The sequence below is a fragment of the Cynoglossus semilaevis genome, chromosome 5 (assembly GCF_000523025.1).
Source record: "Cynoglossus semilaevis isolate Cse_v1.0 chromosome 5, Cse_v1.0, whole genome shotgun sequence".
Classification (NCBI taxonomy): domain Eukaryota; kingdom Metazoa; phylum Chordata; class Actinopteri; order Pleuronectiformes; family Cynoglossidae; genus Cynoglossus; species Cynoglossus semilaevis.
The window spans coordinates 10471700-10489744 of record NC_024311.1 but is presented as its reverse complement, the minus strand read 5'-3'; the positions used below and the strand labels follow the sequence as shown (position 1 = coordinate 10489744).

Here is an 18045-nt window from a genome sequence, read left to right as displayed (position 1 = left end):
CCACTCCCCCTGTATGTTTGTGGAATAAACAGAAACCTCTGGTAAACAAGGCAGAGTTAGGAACTCATGTGAACAAAAGAATCGGATGGAAACATCCAAAGGAACATCGGTTCTGTTTTTAAAGACAGACATAAACGGAAGAAATCACGCATCCCACAATTTAGGAGCATCCATACTTCCCAGATCTGAGGCTGGTGTGGGTCACCTGCCCGTCTACTCTAAAAACACTGCCCCAGTGTGTCTACGCAGTGGGAGCAAAAAGATACAAAGTTCTTCTGCCCTTTGGACCTGTTTTACTGTTTAACTTCCCTGCAGTTGTCAAGAGTCGGGTTTAAATCGTCTAACGACGACCTGCGGCTGCACCAGCTTTCCAATCCAAAAACACTGGATGTCTCTGGTACTACAGGGAGTCAACCATGGATAAAGTGGGTTTAGGTTTGTAAACCACATAATCAGGAAGTCCCTGCACCAACATCAAACTCTGATCAATGATAGACAACATCACCAAAGTCAAATAACTAATGTTTTAATGCATTTTCAACAAGGTAAGTAGTAAGTTGTAAGGTCAAAAAGTCAGCCTCTCAAAACAGGAAGTATTGATGGTAACAGGCTCATTTCCTCACACGTTCCTCTTGAGAAAATCTATGACGATTATAAAAGCACAGAGGATTCTAAGAACCACTACGCCCCCATCAGGTCAAACACTACACAGTGACACAAAATACCACGAGCACAAGTTGAAGCGTCGCTCCTCACTTCCTGTGAGCAATGACATGTTCTCTGAGAACTTGGCTCTGATGTTCCCTCATCTAAACAGGAGGAACAGCCGCTGCACTCTGGACACCAGAGGTCAGAAGAGTTAACTTCATGAGTGGGTGTGAAGTATTTAAATAGAGTCATGTGATGAGCTGCATGCTTTCACTAAGAACAAGTCACAAGTCACTGCTGATGTCATGAGGCCTGACTCCAGGATCACTCCACTGACAGCCAGGTTACTGACACAAGTCAAGTCCAACACAAGTCAAAGTGTCCGACTGGGAGTACTAGGCTAGATTAGATCAGATTAGATTAGATTGAAGTAATCTAAAACGTGCAGTTACTCGTAACAACGCACAGAGCAAAGAGGTCCTCGTTTCCATGAATCATTCAAATGACCTATGTGTTAAAAGCAGAACCAGAAGTCCATCAGGTTTATTTATTTATTTAACATATTAAAGTAATCTTTGGTGATATAAATCCCTGATGGCAGTCAATTGGTTCTAACAGACTGGAGAATGTTGAGGGTGATTTCTTATCATGAATATTTAATGTAAAGATGAATCTGTTTCTGCTTCTCGCCCTGACAGTGGTGTGGACACCTGAGGATACACTGAAATATGGGTGACGTCAATAAATTACAAATAATCAACCAAATTACTTCAATGATATTAAAATCCACAAGTTACTTTACAGAGAAAAAAATGTAGTTTTTAGTCTTCTAACAAATGTTTTTTTACAGCAACATTTGCACAACAAGGTCAAATATGGTCAGGAATATTCTCCAGAATAAATCCTCACTGAATTTTGTCACAAGTCAGGAACCTGTGACAAAATGTTTCCGAGTAATGGGATCTGGTTTGTTGGAGTGTACGTTGTAATATTTGTTCACATGAACATAGAAAATTCTTGTGATACCATTGAAGAAAAGACCACATCATACTTATGTAGAAGGTGCTGGGGGGGTGGGTTCCCTCGAACTCCAGCTCCAGCAGGTTACTGGTCTTTGGGTCATGTCTCAACCACAGGGCCACGCCCAGGATGACTCCCCCTGTCAACTGGAACATAGAGAACAACATCCAATTTAAAATCTTTTTTTAATAGAGAACAACAACAATGAGTCACAACAAACAGAACATAAAAAAGAATCACATAGGGAATATCCCAGGCCACGCCCACAAAATAAAAAAAAACATCATAAAAGTACTGTCCTGGTTTTTCTAACCAGTCAGTGAATCAGTAGCAACTGGAATAAAAGGTTTTTCCCATTAATATAAATCATATAACATCACTGTCTTCTTCTAACGGTGTTGATCAGACCACCTTACAGGTCTGCAGGGGTATTACTTCAGAAAGTCTGATATGAATGAAACGTGACACCAAAGCTCTGGTCCCCGTCCTAGTGTGGGATCATTTAGTGAGTGTGAATGAGTGTGAAGGGCTGTTCTGTTGGCTCTATACAGTCCAGAATGTAACCCTACCCTCACCCAAATGCTGGCTCCACATGCCCCCAAACCCTGAAGTGGATTCAGCAGCAGATGTGTGAATGAATGTAGGCCTTTTCTCCGGAAGTCACTCATTTTAAAGGCAGATGTTTGGTGAGAGGCGAGAGACACTGAAGTAGTAACACTGTTTAAAACCAGTAGAACTCTGTGATCAATCTGTCTCCAGCTCCTTTGACAGCAGCAACAAAGACATTAGGAGTCAATTAATTCAAGCTTTAAAAAAAAGTTATTTAGTCAATAATGGAAAAAAAATTAAATTCTGAAAACATTTTGTTTTTGTTTAAAATCTAAGCCTTTGTGCCTGCAGTACAGGTTGAGTTTTAATTTATATTAGAATGCACACCAGCCCAGATCCTAAAAGTCTTCAGTCTCATGTCAGGTTTGTTGAAACCCTATTTTTGGAAAAAGTGACATCTCCACAATACACTTCAGCAACATGTGACGCCACTTGTTCCAGAAGAAAGATGAGCAGAAACTCAGTACCTCAGTCAGACAGAAGAAAAAACAAATCCAAAAGCCTGGAGGAAACGCTGTGACATCTGAGGAAACCAGATAGGTGCAGCTTTGGATTAAATCATCAGAGAACCCCCCACCACACCACACCCCCTCCCTTACATCATCAGTGGGCCAGTTTCCTTTAGGGAAACCCTGTACATGATGGGAAGCTTAACTTTTAGTGAATTGTCTACCCTCCCTCACCACCGCGTCATCCCAAAGCTTCTGTGTTTGGAGTGAGACATGGAAGTCCTAAACATAGCAGTCATTGTGTAACTCCATGGTCACAGACGGTTTGAACTTTTCTTTTCTTTTTCTTTTTTCTTCATTTATAATTAAACACTATGGGAAAAAAATTAAAGTCCTGGTGTCAGTGAAGAGACTGAAACCAAAACAGACTCCTCTTTTCCTCAGTCGTCAAACTCCTCCTTTTCCATTCCACAGTTGAGGCCAGGCGCTGCCTGGCAACAGTCGGTGCCTGGCAACAGTCGGTGCCTGGCAACAGGATCAGAACATGCCCACAAACACACGCACTCTCTCTCTCACACACACACACACTGAGTGGCTAACTGAAATAAACTCTCCACCTCCTCCACATGCGAATCACCAATGATTCACTGAAACTCATCAAAGTTCAGAAGAAGATTCCTGAGAAAGACTAACATAAGTCACTTAACTTTGTTTCAGTCTTTTACTTATGGGGCTTGAACCAGGACCAGGGAAACAAATGAACCAGGGTAACAAATGAACCGGGACTAGGGCAGCAGATTTCGTTCATCCCATGTCTAACATTTGTCTCACAGACAATAAAAACTCCTTGAATCCTTGAATTATAGCTGTACTTGACAGAGGCCACGCCCCCCAGGACGGACACTGTATGTTGGTACAGTTGGTACACAACAGGTGTGTCAGAGCCAGGGGGGTCCTCGAGTTCAAGACCTACTTCATTAAGGTGCACCACAGAGTTCCACAGGAAATCATACCAGCCTGAGGCCGTCAGACTGACTCACCTCCTCCCTCCCTTACCTCCTCACGCCCTCCTTCTCACTCATCATTACTGTTACACTACCTGGATGATATTTGGCAATAATCTGATTCAATCAGTTTATATTTGTCTCATACCTTTCAGTTAGCCTTTTTCTGGTACCTGGTACCAAACGAACCAGGTCCTAGTTTTGATCTGGGATCCCGGTGGTAATTTCAATGCAACATGGCTACATCAGACTAAATGTGCTTTAGTACCATTGGTACTGTTTAGGAGGAATGTCAGTAGAAGCCAAGCACAGCTTAATAAACATTTGATTAGGGTAGATAACCTGGCTGTGGGCTACATAAGGTCTAAATGGGTCAGAGATAATGGTAATGAACTAAAACATTTAAAATAAGTTGGAGCTGGATCTGTTGAGTGTGGGACTCATTAATTCACTGGTGGTGGTGGAGAATTACACCGTGAGAGCAGTGCATTCTGTTCTGGGGGGGCAGTAAATTCATCTTCACAGTCGTGGGTTTAATTCAGTAACAGAGGAAAGAGGCTCAGACTGGCGGACGGCAGAGGTCCTAACATCGGTTCTGATGCAACATTAATCTCACTTTTTTAGAATGAAGCACTCTGGGTAAAAATATCAGCTACTGTGAAATCAGTTTAGCCCCAGTTTGGTCCACCCCCACCAGCATCTATTTCTGCTCTTGGACGCTTGTGCAGGGGGTTGTAGAATGCGGGGCATGCTTGTGGGGGGGGGGAGAAAGGGAAGGGGGCAGGGAGTGCTGCTGTCTGCCATTCCCATAAAACCACTATAACCAGGACACACAGGCTTTTACCCCCACCCCCCACCATCATCCACCAACACTCCGCCGCCTGTTGCCTCTTCACCCTCTCAGGGTCTGGTGTGATTTATAGAAACAGCAGCTCCTCCGTTTCTGTCTGTATGAAGTGGGCAGATGCTACAACTACAGCCTGGTCCAGACTGAACAGGTCTGATCCAGGAGTTATTAACCAGCTATTCTTTTTAAACATGAGAACTATGAAAACATTGAGAACTATAACTAAAAATCTTCAAATTTTTGCAAATACACATAAAAATCATTTGAAAAAAATAAATGCATAAAAAACGGAAACTCAAGTTGGACTTCACCAAAGTTTCTTGTGCACCAACTAAAAGCATACATAAAAAATGCAGAATTTAATCACACAGAAAAAAGTCAAATATCATATGAGGTGGCTGAGATATACCATAAACTTAGCAAATAAACGTCACTGAATGGTAACCAAATGATAGTTATTCAAAGGAAAAGAGAGTTAACCAATAATAGTGACTAACTTGCAGGAAAGCGTCAGTTAAAGAAGTGATTCAATGTTTTACCTCAGCAACAACAACAGGCCTAATGAAATGGTGGAAACCAGGAAAAATTTGACTAAATCTCTACGGAAAAACCAGATGTTTGTTGGTTCCAGTATCAACCCCACTGACAGAATGTTTCCATCTGAAGAATTAACATTGTTCTGTTATTTTAGATGCGACAGTTCGGAGGGTTTTCACTGTGACTTTTCCTACGCCCTGCCTCAGCATCTCAGTTAATGTGGTTACTTTGGCAGCATTTTTATTATTAACGCTCCACCTCACAGCTAGTGCAGCTACAGCGCCGCAGCAGCACTTAGTTGCCATTCATCACTGATAATGGCTGTCAAGGGGAACACCATCTGAAGAGACAGCATTTCCTGAAATACTCAAGTGTCTTGAAGGCGCAGTTCAGGTTTGTTTGAAGTATCTTTGTATGAGGTACTGACACAGATTCAGGGCTGATAAAAGAAAAACAGTTTCACTGTAGAAAGACTTTTCCATTAGGAAAAAGAAATGTAATTTAACTCAATGCCAATAACTACCTTTCACATCACAGTCCAGAACAAAGGAACACAGGTTTTAATGGCAGTTGAACAAACAACGAGTCGACAACAGCGGCTTAGTGCAGTTTAACGACCGCGTCTTGCTGCAGTAACCACAGTGTGAAGGAAACTCCACGTGTGTGGAAATCATGACAACTACTGGGTTTTGAAACACTCTTCCTCAATAGAACAATCTGGACTAAATGATCGAGGCAATATGATCAACTTTCAGAACCATGTGTAGACCAGGTTTACATCAAGTCCTCAGTTACAGGAAAGTGTGACCATCCAGGCGAGGACCAGCCGTATGCTGCAGGTCTTTACGCCATTTTATTAACAGTTGCATTAACTTACTTTTTTTTCCAATTCAACTGCTGCCAGACTATAGACAATCAGACAGAAGATGTGATGCCACCACAGAACACGGTGTTAATCGAAGAAAACGTGGATGCTATACCTGTGGTTGTAGACATATCTGCATCATTTTTGAAGAAATGGCAGAGCAGCTAAAAAAATAAGTGTCAAATTAAGTCGTATTTTTAACAATAGAGTGGTTTGAGAACAGAGTCAGAGCATCTTACATAAGAGTCCAACTAAACTTTTCCATGATCCACCAGCAGCAGAACAGAGTCTTCACTGCAACAGAAAACCACTGAAAATCTATGCACACACACAGACGAGTGGGGGGAGAGAGGGGAGTTTAGTTCAAACAAACCTCAGACAAACGCGACAGTACATTTGTCCCTACATCGTAGGAGATCTGGATAAGATTCTACGACTGCTTGAGAAGGCCTTTTAAACATCACAATAAAATGTGGCTGTTGTCCAGATCTGCGCTGACTTTTACTAACATTTTCCACTGACGGTTCACAGGGTGTGGGGAGGAGGTGTGTGTGGGGCAAAAATTATGTTTCCATTTAGGTCCCACAACTCTGTACTGACCTCTGTACTTGGCCTCTCACTTTCTCAAAGTCAAAAATCGAAGTGCCCTAATGATATTTGTCAATGGTGCTAAATAAAGGGTTAAGATCGCAAGATCATTTGAGATAAAAAGACAACGACTCCTATCTTATCACCCACAGGAAGTAGAGACAGAGGGCAAAGGGTAACAGCTCACACAGATTCAACACTTGTCTCGTCTCAATAAGCACTGGAAGCACCACACACTGCAGACAAATCACCCATTTACTGCCATTCATGTTTCAGGGCGCCAACAAACTATTTGTTTAGAGTTGACAGTCCAGATGAATTAGACTAGTCAGTTGGGCAACAGTAAAGGGAAATGTTAGTTGTTGATGTTGAAAAACCACACATACACGATAAACAAAACAGTCAACATTAGTGAAAGCACAAAGTGACCCCACCCTCCACGAGCCTAAGGAGTCACAGGTGATGTCAGCGACAGCAGGCTGATGGATGCAGTCAGCTGCTGACAGTCCACTACACTGAGAGGTCAACTAATGGTACACCATACATAGGTCCTGTAGACTGGCTGTGTCTGGGATCACACCCCGTCACCCCCAGACGTCTCCCCCAGAGTGTGACTGTAATATCACAGGGTTATTAGTCATCAACTAAAGTTACTGGAAGTTGCAACTCTTCTTTAACACTGACTATATTTAAACTACCCACAAGATAACTCTTATGACAGTAATATCCGGTCTAAACGTTGAGCCATCATGTCACCACACCATTGCTACCTCAATAGCTGACCTTTAGATTGTGTTCTGTAGAAAATTAAGAGAACAAAGACTATAGCACAGTGTTAGTTGAGCAACAAATTCCAAACCAATGCTGCTGGAAGGCAAACATTACAATGTCTTTAAATGTGGAAATCAACAGAAGAGAGGAGAAAATGTGTGGACTGATGAGGAAGCCACAACATTCCACCACAAACATCACGACAGTGGAATGGGGGCAGCAACCAACACACAATGACACGCCTTTACTGCATCAAGCCCTCATCTTCTTCAGCCACTGTGATTTATTGCCACGGTGAATGGAAAAGTATTTAAAAAAAACAACACCGATAGATTCAAATAATAGGTGTACATGAATTTTAACAGCTCTCACAAGGATAAAACTGTTTTGGGCAACAAGTTATATAGATGGAAAAAAAAACTAAAGTATGTAGCCATGTTTTTATATATCAAGGCAAGAACAGAGTTTTTGTTATTTTTCCACTTTTGAAACATTAACTAATTTCAGGAATTTAATGATATTTTTGGTATTTCCAGGTTCATCTTGTACCCTTTTCTAAATGTGTAACTATTTTAATAACTTTTAAATTCCAACTATCTTTTGGCTATTTTTATCACTATGTTGTTATAGTTTGTGTTTAGCTTTATTTTGGGGTAGTGTGACATTTCCTGGTTAACTTGTCTTAAGGCTGTTTTTCCTGTCTCACTTTCAATTCTTTCCAAGCTTATATTTAGCCAGGTTGGTTAGGTTCAACTATTTCATCTAACTTTCAGTTTTCTTTTCCGACTTTGGTAGGTTTTTACCTCACCACTGTTACGTTTAAACTCCTTATTTGCTTAGAAAATTCCAATAAGCAGCACAAACTGCGTTTTCAAATCATTAGAAATACGTTAACGAAATATTTTCAGTCCACTATATTGGTGAGTAACATCAATACATTTATCAATTATTTTGTACGTTTCCATTCATTAAAATGCTTTTAGAAGACTGCAGTGTGTGGTCATGCGCGTGCTCGTGCGCACTCTCGTTTTATTTCTTCGCCATGTTTTTCTGCTGTTCAAGAAAAAACATCGTCAGTTTGGTCCTGCTTCATGTTTTGTATGAAAATACGAAAGGGAAAAGACTAGCATGGCGTCACGTGCTCGTCTTGAAGCCGCCATGTTTCAATGAGGTCAGAACCGTTATAACTAAACGCAGAAAGCATATGTTTATGTTAACTAAACAGCGTGCTTACCCAGAAAATGAAGTTGAAGAAGAAGAGCAGATATTTAATGCATTTGGTGCAGCCTTCCACTCCCATGGCGATGTCGGAGACAAAGAGTCGGTGAACTGTAGACAAGGAAAGAAAACGGCGGTAAACGCAGTTTGGCGTCTGAAACACTTCAGCGTTGGACGATTGTTTGCTCAGACCGAAGCTCAGACAGTCGACACACCCAGGGGCTCAAAAAACCACGCCTACAACACAATAATGACTCCGCCCTCGGACGGTGTCTGATTTTTCCTCGGTGGGAAAAAAAAGGTAGAGAAGCGACACCTGCTGGACCGGAGTGAAATCTTTCCTTTTTAAATGAACGCGAGAAGACCTTTGTCTCTACAACTGTCTCAACAAGTGGTTTTATGCTTCAATCCAGCAAAAATTATAATAATGAAACAAAAAACAATAGCAATATTAATGATATTAATATTATTTCACTCATTATTTTATGATTATTTAATGATTTTTCTGTTCACTGTATGTTTAACATTTGATATAAATATATATTGGTGTGTGTATTTTCCAAAGATTAGATACAATGAAGAATGTTTAAAATATTAGTTATTTTATTTCAGGATAAAATAAGATGGAGGATGTTCTTGATAGATGTGGATATATTTTCACAACATGTGACATCACACAAAATGACATCACTGAGATTAAACAAGCTAATGATAGACATTAAAGGATTGTCCTTTAATCATTGAGATCCCAAAACCAACCCCTTTGTTTACACTGATATTAGGTTAGGGGTTGACTTGTTTCGTCATCACTGATTAACACAGACATGGAGAGTAACAGCTTTGAGTTACTGTCATTTCCCAGAAAGATCACACCATGTTTAACCACATCAAGAAATGCCTTACAAAATGCTCGAGTCAGCACTGCTGCAGTCAAGAAATCCAGAACCAGACAACTGCACCGAGTTACTCCATCATCTGAGCCTCCGATGTCAGAGGGTTTACCAGCAGAACCCGTTACTAAAAGTGAAAGCGGCACACAGACACTCCTTCATCCAATGGAGACAAACATTGTTAAATCATATGAATGGAATGAGTGGGAGCTGCGAAGGAAAGCAATCAAACTGGCAAATATTCGTGCCAGGGTTACTCATGCGACTCAGACCAAGATGAGCCACATGAGACGTGAAAACGGCACCCAGACCTGGCTGCCGGCAAACGCCACTTCTCAGTGCAAACGAGATGGTTACAGTGGCGTTCCCAGACCCAGTGTCTACCATGCCGGTCTGAGGGGACAGAAGGAAACAAAGATGGTCAAGGTAAACCTGACCAGACCAGTGGATGAATGATCACAACAGGTCAACGACTACACAAGTCAACATGATGACAATGGATTTAGGCTAGGTCCAAATCTACAGAACCAGACCCCCAGTGTGGGAGATAACCCAACAAGACCTTTGGACAAATCCCTTCTCTTATGATCACCACAATGAATCCAAACTTTGTGCTGCTATTAGCAAAAAGCTCAGACCAGGAGGCCGCATACCAGGAGTGCCAGACCATCTTTCAAAACCCTTTCAGACAACCCATTACCATTGAAAACAACCTGTTCAAGAGAAGAAGAAAAAATCAGATGTCAAATGTAATAAATTGATCAGGTTGACGTGAAAATGGAAAACTTTTAAACTGGCAAAAATTCATGCTGAGGTGACTCACTGGACTCAGACGGAGATCCCTGCTAACACTCATCAGTTGGAGTCCACAGTCTGAGCTGTTCAGGTGACAGGAAGGAACAACGTTGGTCAAGGTAAAACATTCCTCTACTAATTAGATATGAAGATGAGTTATCAGACCTAGTCATGTTCTAGGTCTAGTCTCAACAACATGGGAGGGTGGTGGGGGGGCTGTGGAAAAAATAGTCACATGTTATAAATTGAACAACTTGCAGTGCCAATGGAAAACTATTAAACTTGTAAATATTTGTGCCTGGGTGACTCACTCCACTGAGACCCAGATGGCCACTAACACTAGGTAAACATGACAAGACATGTGTGTGGATGAATGAACACACTACATCAATGAAGTTAGTTTGCTGTCATGGATTTTCTTTTCAGTCTAGCTACCGTTATCCCTTAAATATCTTCTAAAACATTGGTAATTTGACTGTGGTAAATGAGGTTGCATGGGATTGTGCTGCACCAACTTCTGCCTTGTGTCAATCTCCAATGTAGGCCTGTTAGTGTAAATATTGTGTTTTGTCTTGTTTTGTGGGTTAAGAAGTGAGACCTGTTTCGTTATCGCTAACTTTTGTTGTGAAATCCCCTAGAAAGGGGTCAACCGGATATGCGATTGTTGTTAGTTTTGTTGATGACCTTTGTTGTGAAAGGACTTAACCGGAAGTTCAGTGCACAGGCAGAAAGAAAAAGACTTTGTTGTTGAAACAGATTGTTTAAGAGTACAACAAATACACAGCGTTGCAGAAACAGACATTTAGCGGAGTCTTTTACTTCATACCGATGACTGTAGTTTGATTTCTTTAGAGAAAAAGAGCACAAAATGCAGCTTTGACGGAAGCGGAGCGGCTCACTTCATCATCGGCTCCTCGTCTGTCAAGTAAATCTTCTCCTCTTCTGTTTCATTCAAAACTGTTGCTTTGGTCACAAAATGAAGTTTAACGTTTCGACTTTTCGTAAGGTTCAATTTGAAGCTATATCATTGGCGTTGTTAAACAATTTAAGTGAGCATTAGCTTAGCCAGGCTAACGTTGATGAGTTAGTTAGCCTCTCAATGTTAGCTTCAACAGTCAAGTAAATAAAGCAACAAACACCAAAACTAAATGACGTCCATTCTTTACAGTCGAGCGATTTATCAGTTTTATTTCACGTCACAGCGCAGTGCTATATGCGTTTGCATCAGAAGATATACGTATATAAATATATATATATATATGTATATGCATGTACGTGTATGTCTACATACAAATGTATACAGTATTTATATATACATATTTCGAAGCGCTTGTACCATCAATGTGGGCTGAGCAGTAATGATGGGAGTCCGTCCCAGAAGAGTTGATCACATACAACGTATATTTTGAGATCAGTCTGATGAAAGACAGACAACAACAGGTTCTAACGACTTTCCTAAATCTGCTTTATTCTTCAGTTTGTACTTTGTCAAATATTTACAGAGTAACCCTTGTGTGTTGTTGAGGTTTGATTGTTCTGGGTGTTTACTGTGTTGCAGCCTCGACTGTGCAGCTGAACACCGACAGCTGCAGCTCCGATATGACCAAGAGAAGTCCTTCTCATCAGCTGTTCAAAAGGTGAAAAGACAGTTTTTCTTACCGTAACATCTTGTCAGAGAACCAGTGACCAACCCACTGCTGAATGAATCGACAGCTGGTATTTAAATATGACCATTGATCATTTTGATTTAATTTCTCTGACAATATAAATAGGCTTCCTAAATATACTATAAAATACTTTTAAATATAAAATATTCATAAAACAGGGTAAACACGGAAGGTGTCTTTAGTGGTACGGCTCTATAATGTAAATAGTTGCAAGAAGTTAAAATACAAATTAAATATAACCCCAAAAAAACAACTTTTAAAATCAAAGTTTTAAAAATTAAACAATTATAAGTATAATGTAAAACGCTAACAGATAGTGGGGAATAAGCAGGCTTTTGGCTCGTAAAAATTCTTAGATGCGGTAACTGATAAACACTGGTAGAAAATGCTTGGCATGGTTTTATACCGTGTGTTAGGTACAGATGAACTTTACCGTTGGAAATATGACAGGATGCTGAACCATCACTGCAGAAGGAACCCGGAGCTTCATGAGGAGCTGCAGATCCAGGCTGCGGTGGCAGCCGGAGATGTCTGCACGGTCAGGAGGATGCTGGAGCACGGGTACTCGCCAAAAGTCCGTGATGCCAATGGCTGGACGTTGCTGCACTTCTCTGCTGCCAAAGGAAAGGAGAGGTGTGTTAGGGTTTTCCTGGAGCATGGAGGTGAGTACTATTCTTTTTTTAGTTTAAAATGCTCTTAATTTATTGCCAAAGATCATTTGGCTTCTGGTTTGTGCTCGGTTTGAACACTAGAGGGCAACATATGACAGTACAATAAAGATGGGTAACCAACACTCTCCCAAACCTAAGACCTTTCATTTACATTTTTTTGTGTAGACTGGACGCAGCAGCTACTGGTCCGCTGCTGCCCCATGTGGTCATATTATGTCACTAAGGAAAACATTTACAAAAAGTTATTAATATTGAAAATACTGACAAACTTAATCTTTTGATCATGCAGACTTCAAAACTGAAAACGTTTCTAACCATTGCCTTTGTTTTTTATTTTAAAATAAAATAATTTAGTTGTAATAAGCTGATAAAATATATAACAAATAGACCTGAGGTGTATCATTTTACTCAATGTTTAATTTCTACTCCTTCTTTAACAGCTGACCCCACAGTGAAGGACTTTATTGGCGGCTTCACAGCTCTGCACTATGCCGCTATGCACGGCAGAGCTCGAATAGCCCGTCTCATGCTGGAGTCCGAGTTCCGCAGTGATATCATCAACGCCAAAAGCAATGACGGCTGGACACCGCTGCACGTGGCGGCCCACTACGGTCGTGACTCTTTCGTGCGGCTCCTGTTGGAGTTTCAGGCCGAAGTAGACCCACTCAGCGACAAAGGCACCACACCGCTACAGCTGGCCATCATCCGCGAGCGCTCCAGCTGCGTGCGCATTCTACTGGACCACAGCGCCAACATTGACATTCAAAATGGCTTCCTGCTGCGATATGCCGTCATCAAGGGCAACCACTCGTACTGCCGCATGTTCCTGCAGCGAGGAGCGGACACCAACCTGGGACGGCTGGAGGACGGACAGACGCCACTGCACCTGTCCGCCCTCAGGGACGATGTGCTGTGCGCTCAGATGCTCTACACCTACGGAGCCAACACCAACACCCGGAACTACGAAGGACAGACGCCTGTGGCCGTGTCCGTCAGTATGTCAGGAATCAGTCGGCCGTGTCTAGACTTCCTACAGGAAGTCACCAGTAAGTTTCACTAACCAACCACACACCACTCTCAGTCCAAGGTGGACTCCACAGAGGTCATTAGTAATCATACAGTTCTTCTATAAACTGGCAGTGTTGTCATTCTTTCATTTAAAAACAAAAGAAAACATGACAGGTGTGAAGAGGAACATGAACGCAGGGTTAGAAACACATCGGAATAAAGTTGAGGAAAAGGAGAGGAAAAGACAGAGGTTTGAAAAGACTTTGTTACAAAACCATTCAATGTAGATTTTATTTACAGTAGTCGAATAAATCCACAGGTTGGAAGAAGTAGTAATAGGATAAATAATAGGCAGTAATAATATTATCTAGAGCTTCCTCACTGTTTGTGTCAGGTTACTTAAAGAAAGAAGATTATTAGAAAAGTGGAAAAGAAATTTAAACAAGTAAACAAGTATTTAAACATGTAAAAAGAAGATAAAAAAGAAAAAAAAGTGTAAAAACCTGTGTTATGACTACACACTTGTCCTGGGGCATTAATGAGTACAGCTGGGGTGACCCCCGCCATCCTCATGAAGGGGCCGGAGCCAACAGACATTATTTGGAAAGAAAGTACATACCGTAAATTGTCGTGTTTCCAGCAGGAGGCGTCAGTGAGCAGTGTTCAGAGACAGAAGAATCTTTCTCCTCCACTGTAAGGGAGAAAAGAAAAAGAATGGAACACGTTACCTGCAGTGTCTGATTCACACAGAACAATGGTCGCATTCCACTCTGCTCAGCTTTGATATCAAAGGCCCTTCCACACACAGGCATCAGACAGATCAGTTTTCTGACAGATCACCGATCAAACCTGGATTAACTCAAACACAGCACCAGGCTCCGCCCACCGCCACTGACAGACGGCCCAGGCCCTTTTCACACACACAGGGTTCAGGTGGCTACCGCTAAATCTTTCTCTTTTAGAAACAGCCAATCAGAGCCTTCCTGTAGTTCATGTCGAACTGACAGGAGTGTCGACACTGTCAGAAGGTGGTCAAACCCCTGAGGTCAGGGAGGCCCCCTGTGGTGGTTCACACTGCTTTTGAACACATTTGCTTCTACTTGTTGATTGGACAGAAGTTCATATGGTAAAAAAAGATCTAAACTTTTGAATTTTAGTCACAAAGTCCTAACAGTGAAATCCCTGTTACTGCAGGCTGGAACACACACAGGAAATCAGATGAAAAGAGTTCTAGGATAATACACTGATGCTGCTGCAGGTCATATAGAAATCAGGAAAAAGTATTTTTAAAAAGTAAAGCAATAGAAAATGAACAATGGATTAAAGTATAAATATAATATAATTATTAAAAGAATGAATGAAAATCAGTAGCAAAAAACTTAGCAAAAAGTTCATGTGAGAAACAAACATATCTAAACATAGAAATATATACATATATTACCACACATATATGTTCAAATGTATACATGTATAATTTGATTTAAAATGCAAAACTAAATATAGAAAATAAAGCTAAATTGTGCAGAAAATACAGGCTAGAATGATCTAGAACTAAGTGGCAAAAAACAGTGGATAACCAAAACCTAAAGGTGGGCGGGGCTAAAAATCTAACCAAATAAACTAAAGAAAATGAACTGAGACAGGATTAGTTGACAGTTAGTTGACGTTAACCTGGCTTTGACATGTCCCTGTTCCCTTCCAGAACAACCACGGAGTCTCCAGGACTTGTGTCGAATAAAAATCCGTCACTGCATCGGCCTCCAGAGCCTGAAGTTGTTGGAGGATCTACCGATTGCCAAAGTGATGAAAGACTACCTTAAACACAAGTTTGACCACGTGTGACCACAACGACGTGACGAGGAAGAACACGAAAACTGAAACTGTCACAGATGAAGACTATGCAAACACATCCAGCCCACAGGTCTGGACCAAACAACTGAGTGACGACCAGTTCGCTTTGGTCACTTCACTCGCCTGCTTTGACCCTGTCATGCCAGCAAGGGCGCCACCTGGGGGAGCCAAGATGACATTTATGTTTGGAGATGTGAAACCTGTTTGTGTTCTTACTGTTGGTGATCAAACCTTTCAGTTTCTGTTCTAGAATCTTCTCATCTATGTTCACACACAGAGAGAACAAGTATTCTGTCCCAGTGATCGGGACGCACAAAAAAATCTTGTCCACAAACATTCAAAAGTCTTTGGTTTAAGCAGCTGATATCTGAACTTTGCCCCGCCCCTGCCCATGTTGAATCATGGATGTCATAAGTAGAGAATGTGGGCACATTAGTTGATCAAGTGGGCCACGTTTGTTTGAAGTTTGATTTCCCATTTCTGAGGACCAAGTTTGGCCAAATCTAATCTAGACTGTGGGCTACATCCTAAACAAAGTTTGAAAAACTGTGAGATTTTCTTAAATGTATTCGTCTCTACTTGCAGTAGGCCACATCGCACATCGTCATTATTCAAAGCTGCCCACATTTGACCCTTTTCTAAGCCTATGTTGGACAGTGACATTTGAAGAACCCGGTTTTGTTGAAGTTTGTAGGCCACACCAATGTTTACAATATTTTTGGACTAATCTGGTTTAAATCAGCTTCATCTGATCTGACCTGAGAAATGTGTCCCACCTTTTGGGGGTCTGTAAGTGAGATGGTTGTGGTTGAGGTTTGTGGTCTCTTCTCTTGTGGCCCACACCAGATGTCCAGATTATTGGTATCTTAGGCCATATAGGCCACACCAAGTCAGTAGCGGGACTGTAGAACACATACTCCTGTGGCCCAATTGTACGCTTATGGAAATGAGACATGTGCCACAACAAAGGTCCTTTTTTATGTGGGCAAAGTGAACTGGTCCAGTCAGGATCCTGAATTGATTTTTCTCTACTTTCACAATGTTGCTTCTGTCACCACCTTCTGTTGCTTCCTTAAAAAAAGCACAATAGTTTTTTAAACTGCTCCGTCACTGAGTTGACATCATGATACCCAGCCCCAACAGTTGGTTTAGTTTTTGAAAATGAGGGAGTTTGTACGTTTGACAAAATGTGTGAAGATGTCGTTACAGTATTTCTTTTTATATAAAAAGTGTTTGGATATTCTGTCAGTGAATTTTACCTGAAGTAAAAATGAATGAAATTCCCCAATGAATCAACATCCATGAAAAAAAGGAGAAAGTGACCTGCAGCCCACACTGCCCTCACCAAGCAGCTCTTACACTCATACTTTAAACAGGAAACAGAAACATTTTAAACCCCAGTAATCCAGGGTCCAGAAGGCAGAATCAGCCATTTTACCCCACTGCTGCCCTGGTCAGTGAGCGCCCCCTCAGAGAGACCACCTGACCACAGCAGCAGCAGGAGACGGCCAACAGATTTCTGAAAGGACCCTGGTGTGGGACAGGAAGCAGTCAGGCCTGCTGCCTCCTGTGGCCAGTTTGTGTCACTGTGGTTAATTGGAACAAAAGTCTTGGAAAATTTAAGTGACCATAAGTTGAACAGAATCCTCACTTCTCACACACACTCAGACACACAATGGATGTAAATATGTAAAACAGATATTTTTCTAGACTTATTTAAGCAAATGTCTTTGCTCTTCTTAAATGTATTTAAAGTTAATATTAATATAATGATGTGCTTCATGTTTATTCTTTGTGTTTCATGTTTGTTTGTTTTTTTCATGTGTATTTCTTGTACTAGAACTGTTTGGTACCGATTTGTCTCTTTTTTTAATTTTATCTGGCAGGAACATTTGGGTGCTGACTTTCAATCCATCACTCTGTTTGTGGAGATGAAACTGTGAACTTTTTCATTCGGACGATTAAAGTTTAGGCTCTTAATAAAACTAAAAGAAACTGTTTTTATTTGAATGGATTTTGTAACTAAAATATTTACCGTAGCGTTCATTTATCTAACTTTTCACTAAATTGTGTGGGAGAAGGAGTTGTTGCTAACACGCTGCTACATGGCCATGTCTTTGACCAACGTGTATGACTCTAATAAAAAAACAAAAAGTAGGGGACACCGCTCAGCAGAGTAACGACAGTTCAGACACCGCCACATCAAGAATCGTTTAAATGTTGTGCACAGAACACAATGAGTTCAGTTCACACAGCAGGAACAGTTCAGCACAGTGAACTCAGTTCAAGCTCAGTGCGTACAGCCCAGTAAATGGAGTCTGAAAGTCGTGTCTAACTATTGTCATGTTACTAATGAGTATTAAACTCTAGTGTTTCCTGTTTAGTGATACTACAATCGTAGTCTGGTCATGTTTAACCATAAATATCTTGTTTTGAACTTCCTGATCAATAAAAGGAAGTACATTTACATAAACACAGCCTTTTGATAGATTTGTCAGAAAGAAGTCCTTTGTTCTCCGACTTCTGGACCCCCTGACTCGGCAGGACCACGGCTGACCTCCGATACGGTTTCGTCTCCTGGACACAGCCACCAGAATAAAGAGTTCC

At 41.2% G+C, this 18045-nt stretch overlaps 2 protein-coding genes across 8 annotated transcripts in view; one reads left to right on the top strand and one right to left on the bottom strand.

Annotated features, from left to right (window-relative positions):
- The window catches only part of LOC103379030 (CD81 protein), a 17747-nt gene extending 8960 nt beyond the window's left edge, over positions 1 to 8787 (bottom strand). The window contains exons 1-2 of the mRNA XM_008310442.3: positions 8573 to 8787; positions 1700 to 1814 (exon numbers count right to left, since the gene is read on the bottom strand). Of these exons, the coding sequence (XP_008308664.1) occupies positions 1700 to 1814; positions 8573 to 8638 (181 nt within the window). The 5' untranslated portion in view covers positions 8639 to 8787. The remainder of the gene's footprint in view (positions 1 to 1699; positions 1815 to 8572) is intronic.
- A 329-nt stretch (positions 8788 to 9116) lies between these two features.
- On the top strand, positions 9117 to 17438 carry asb7 (ankyrin repeat and SOCS box containing 7). Of its 7 annotated transcripts, XM_008310440.3 has the most exons (6): positions 9118 to 10360; positions 11094 to 11166; positions 11800 to 11878; positions 12359 to 12570; positions 13020 to 13625; positions 15290 to 17438. In XM_008310440.3, the coding sequence occupies exons 3-6, from the start codon at positions 11841 to 11843 to the stop codon at positions 15427 to 15429; spliced, it is 996 nt and encodes a 331-aa protein (XP_008308662.1). In that variant the 5' UTR covers positions 9118 to 10360; positions 11094 to 11166; positions 11800 to 11840; the 3' UTR covers positions 15430 to 17438. The 7 variants fall into 7 exon arrangements, with proteins under 7 accessions (XP_008308661.1, XP_008308662.1, XP_016888171.1 ...); XM_008310439.3 differs by lacking the exon at positions 11094 to 11166 and having other exon boundaries at positions 9117 to 10360; XM_017032682.2 differs by lacking the exon at positions 9118 to 10360 and having other exon boundaries at positions 10416 to 11166; positions 12380 to 12570.
- Positions 17439 to 18045: the final 607 nt, after the last annotated feature.

What these genes read in the sequence shown, in the direction of transcription:
- asb7 (XM_025055447.1), top strand. Translation starts at nt 12,294, where the DNA reads ATGCTTGGCATGGTTTTATACCGTGTGTTAGGTACAGATGAACTTTAC. An exon ending in GGTTTTCCTGGAGCATGGAG is followed by an intron (nt 12,571 to 13,019) that starts GTGAGTACTATT and finishes CTTCTTTAACAG; the next exon opens with CTGACCCCACAGTGAAGGAC. An exon ending in CTTCCTACAGGAAGTCACCA is followed by an intron (nt 13,626 to 15,289) that starts GTAAGTTTCACT and finishes GTTCCCTTCCAG; the next exon opens with AACAACCACGGAGTCTCCAG.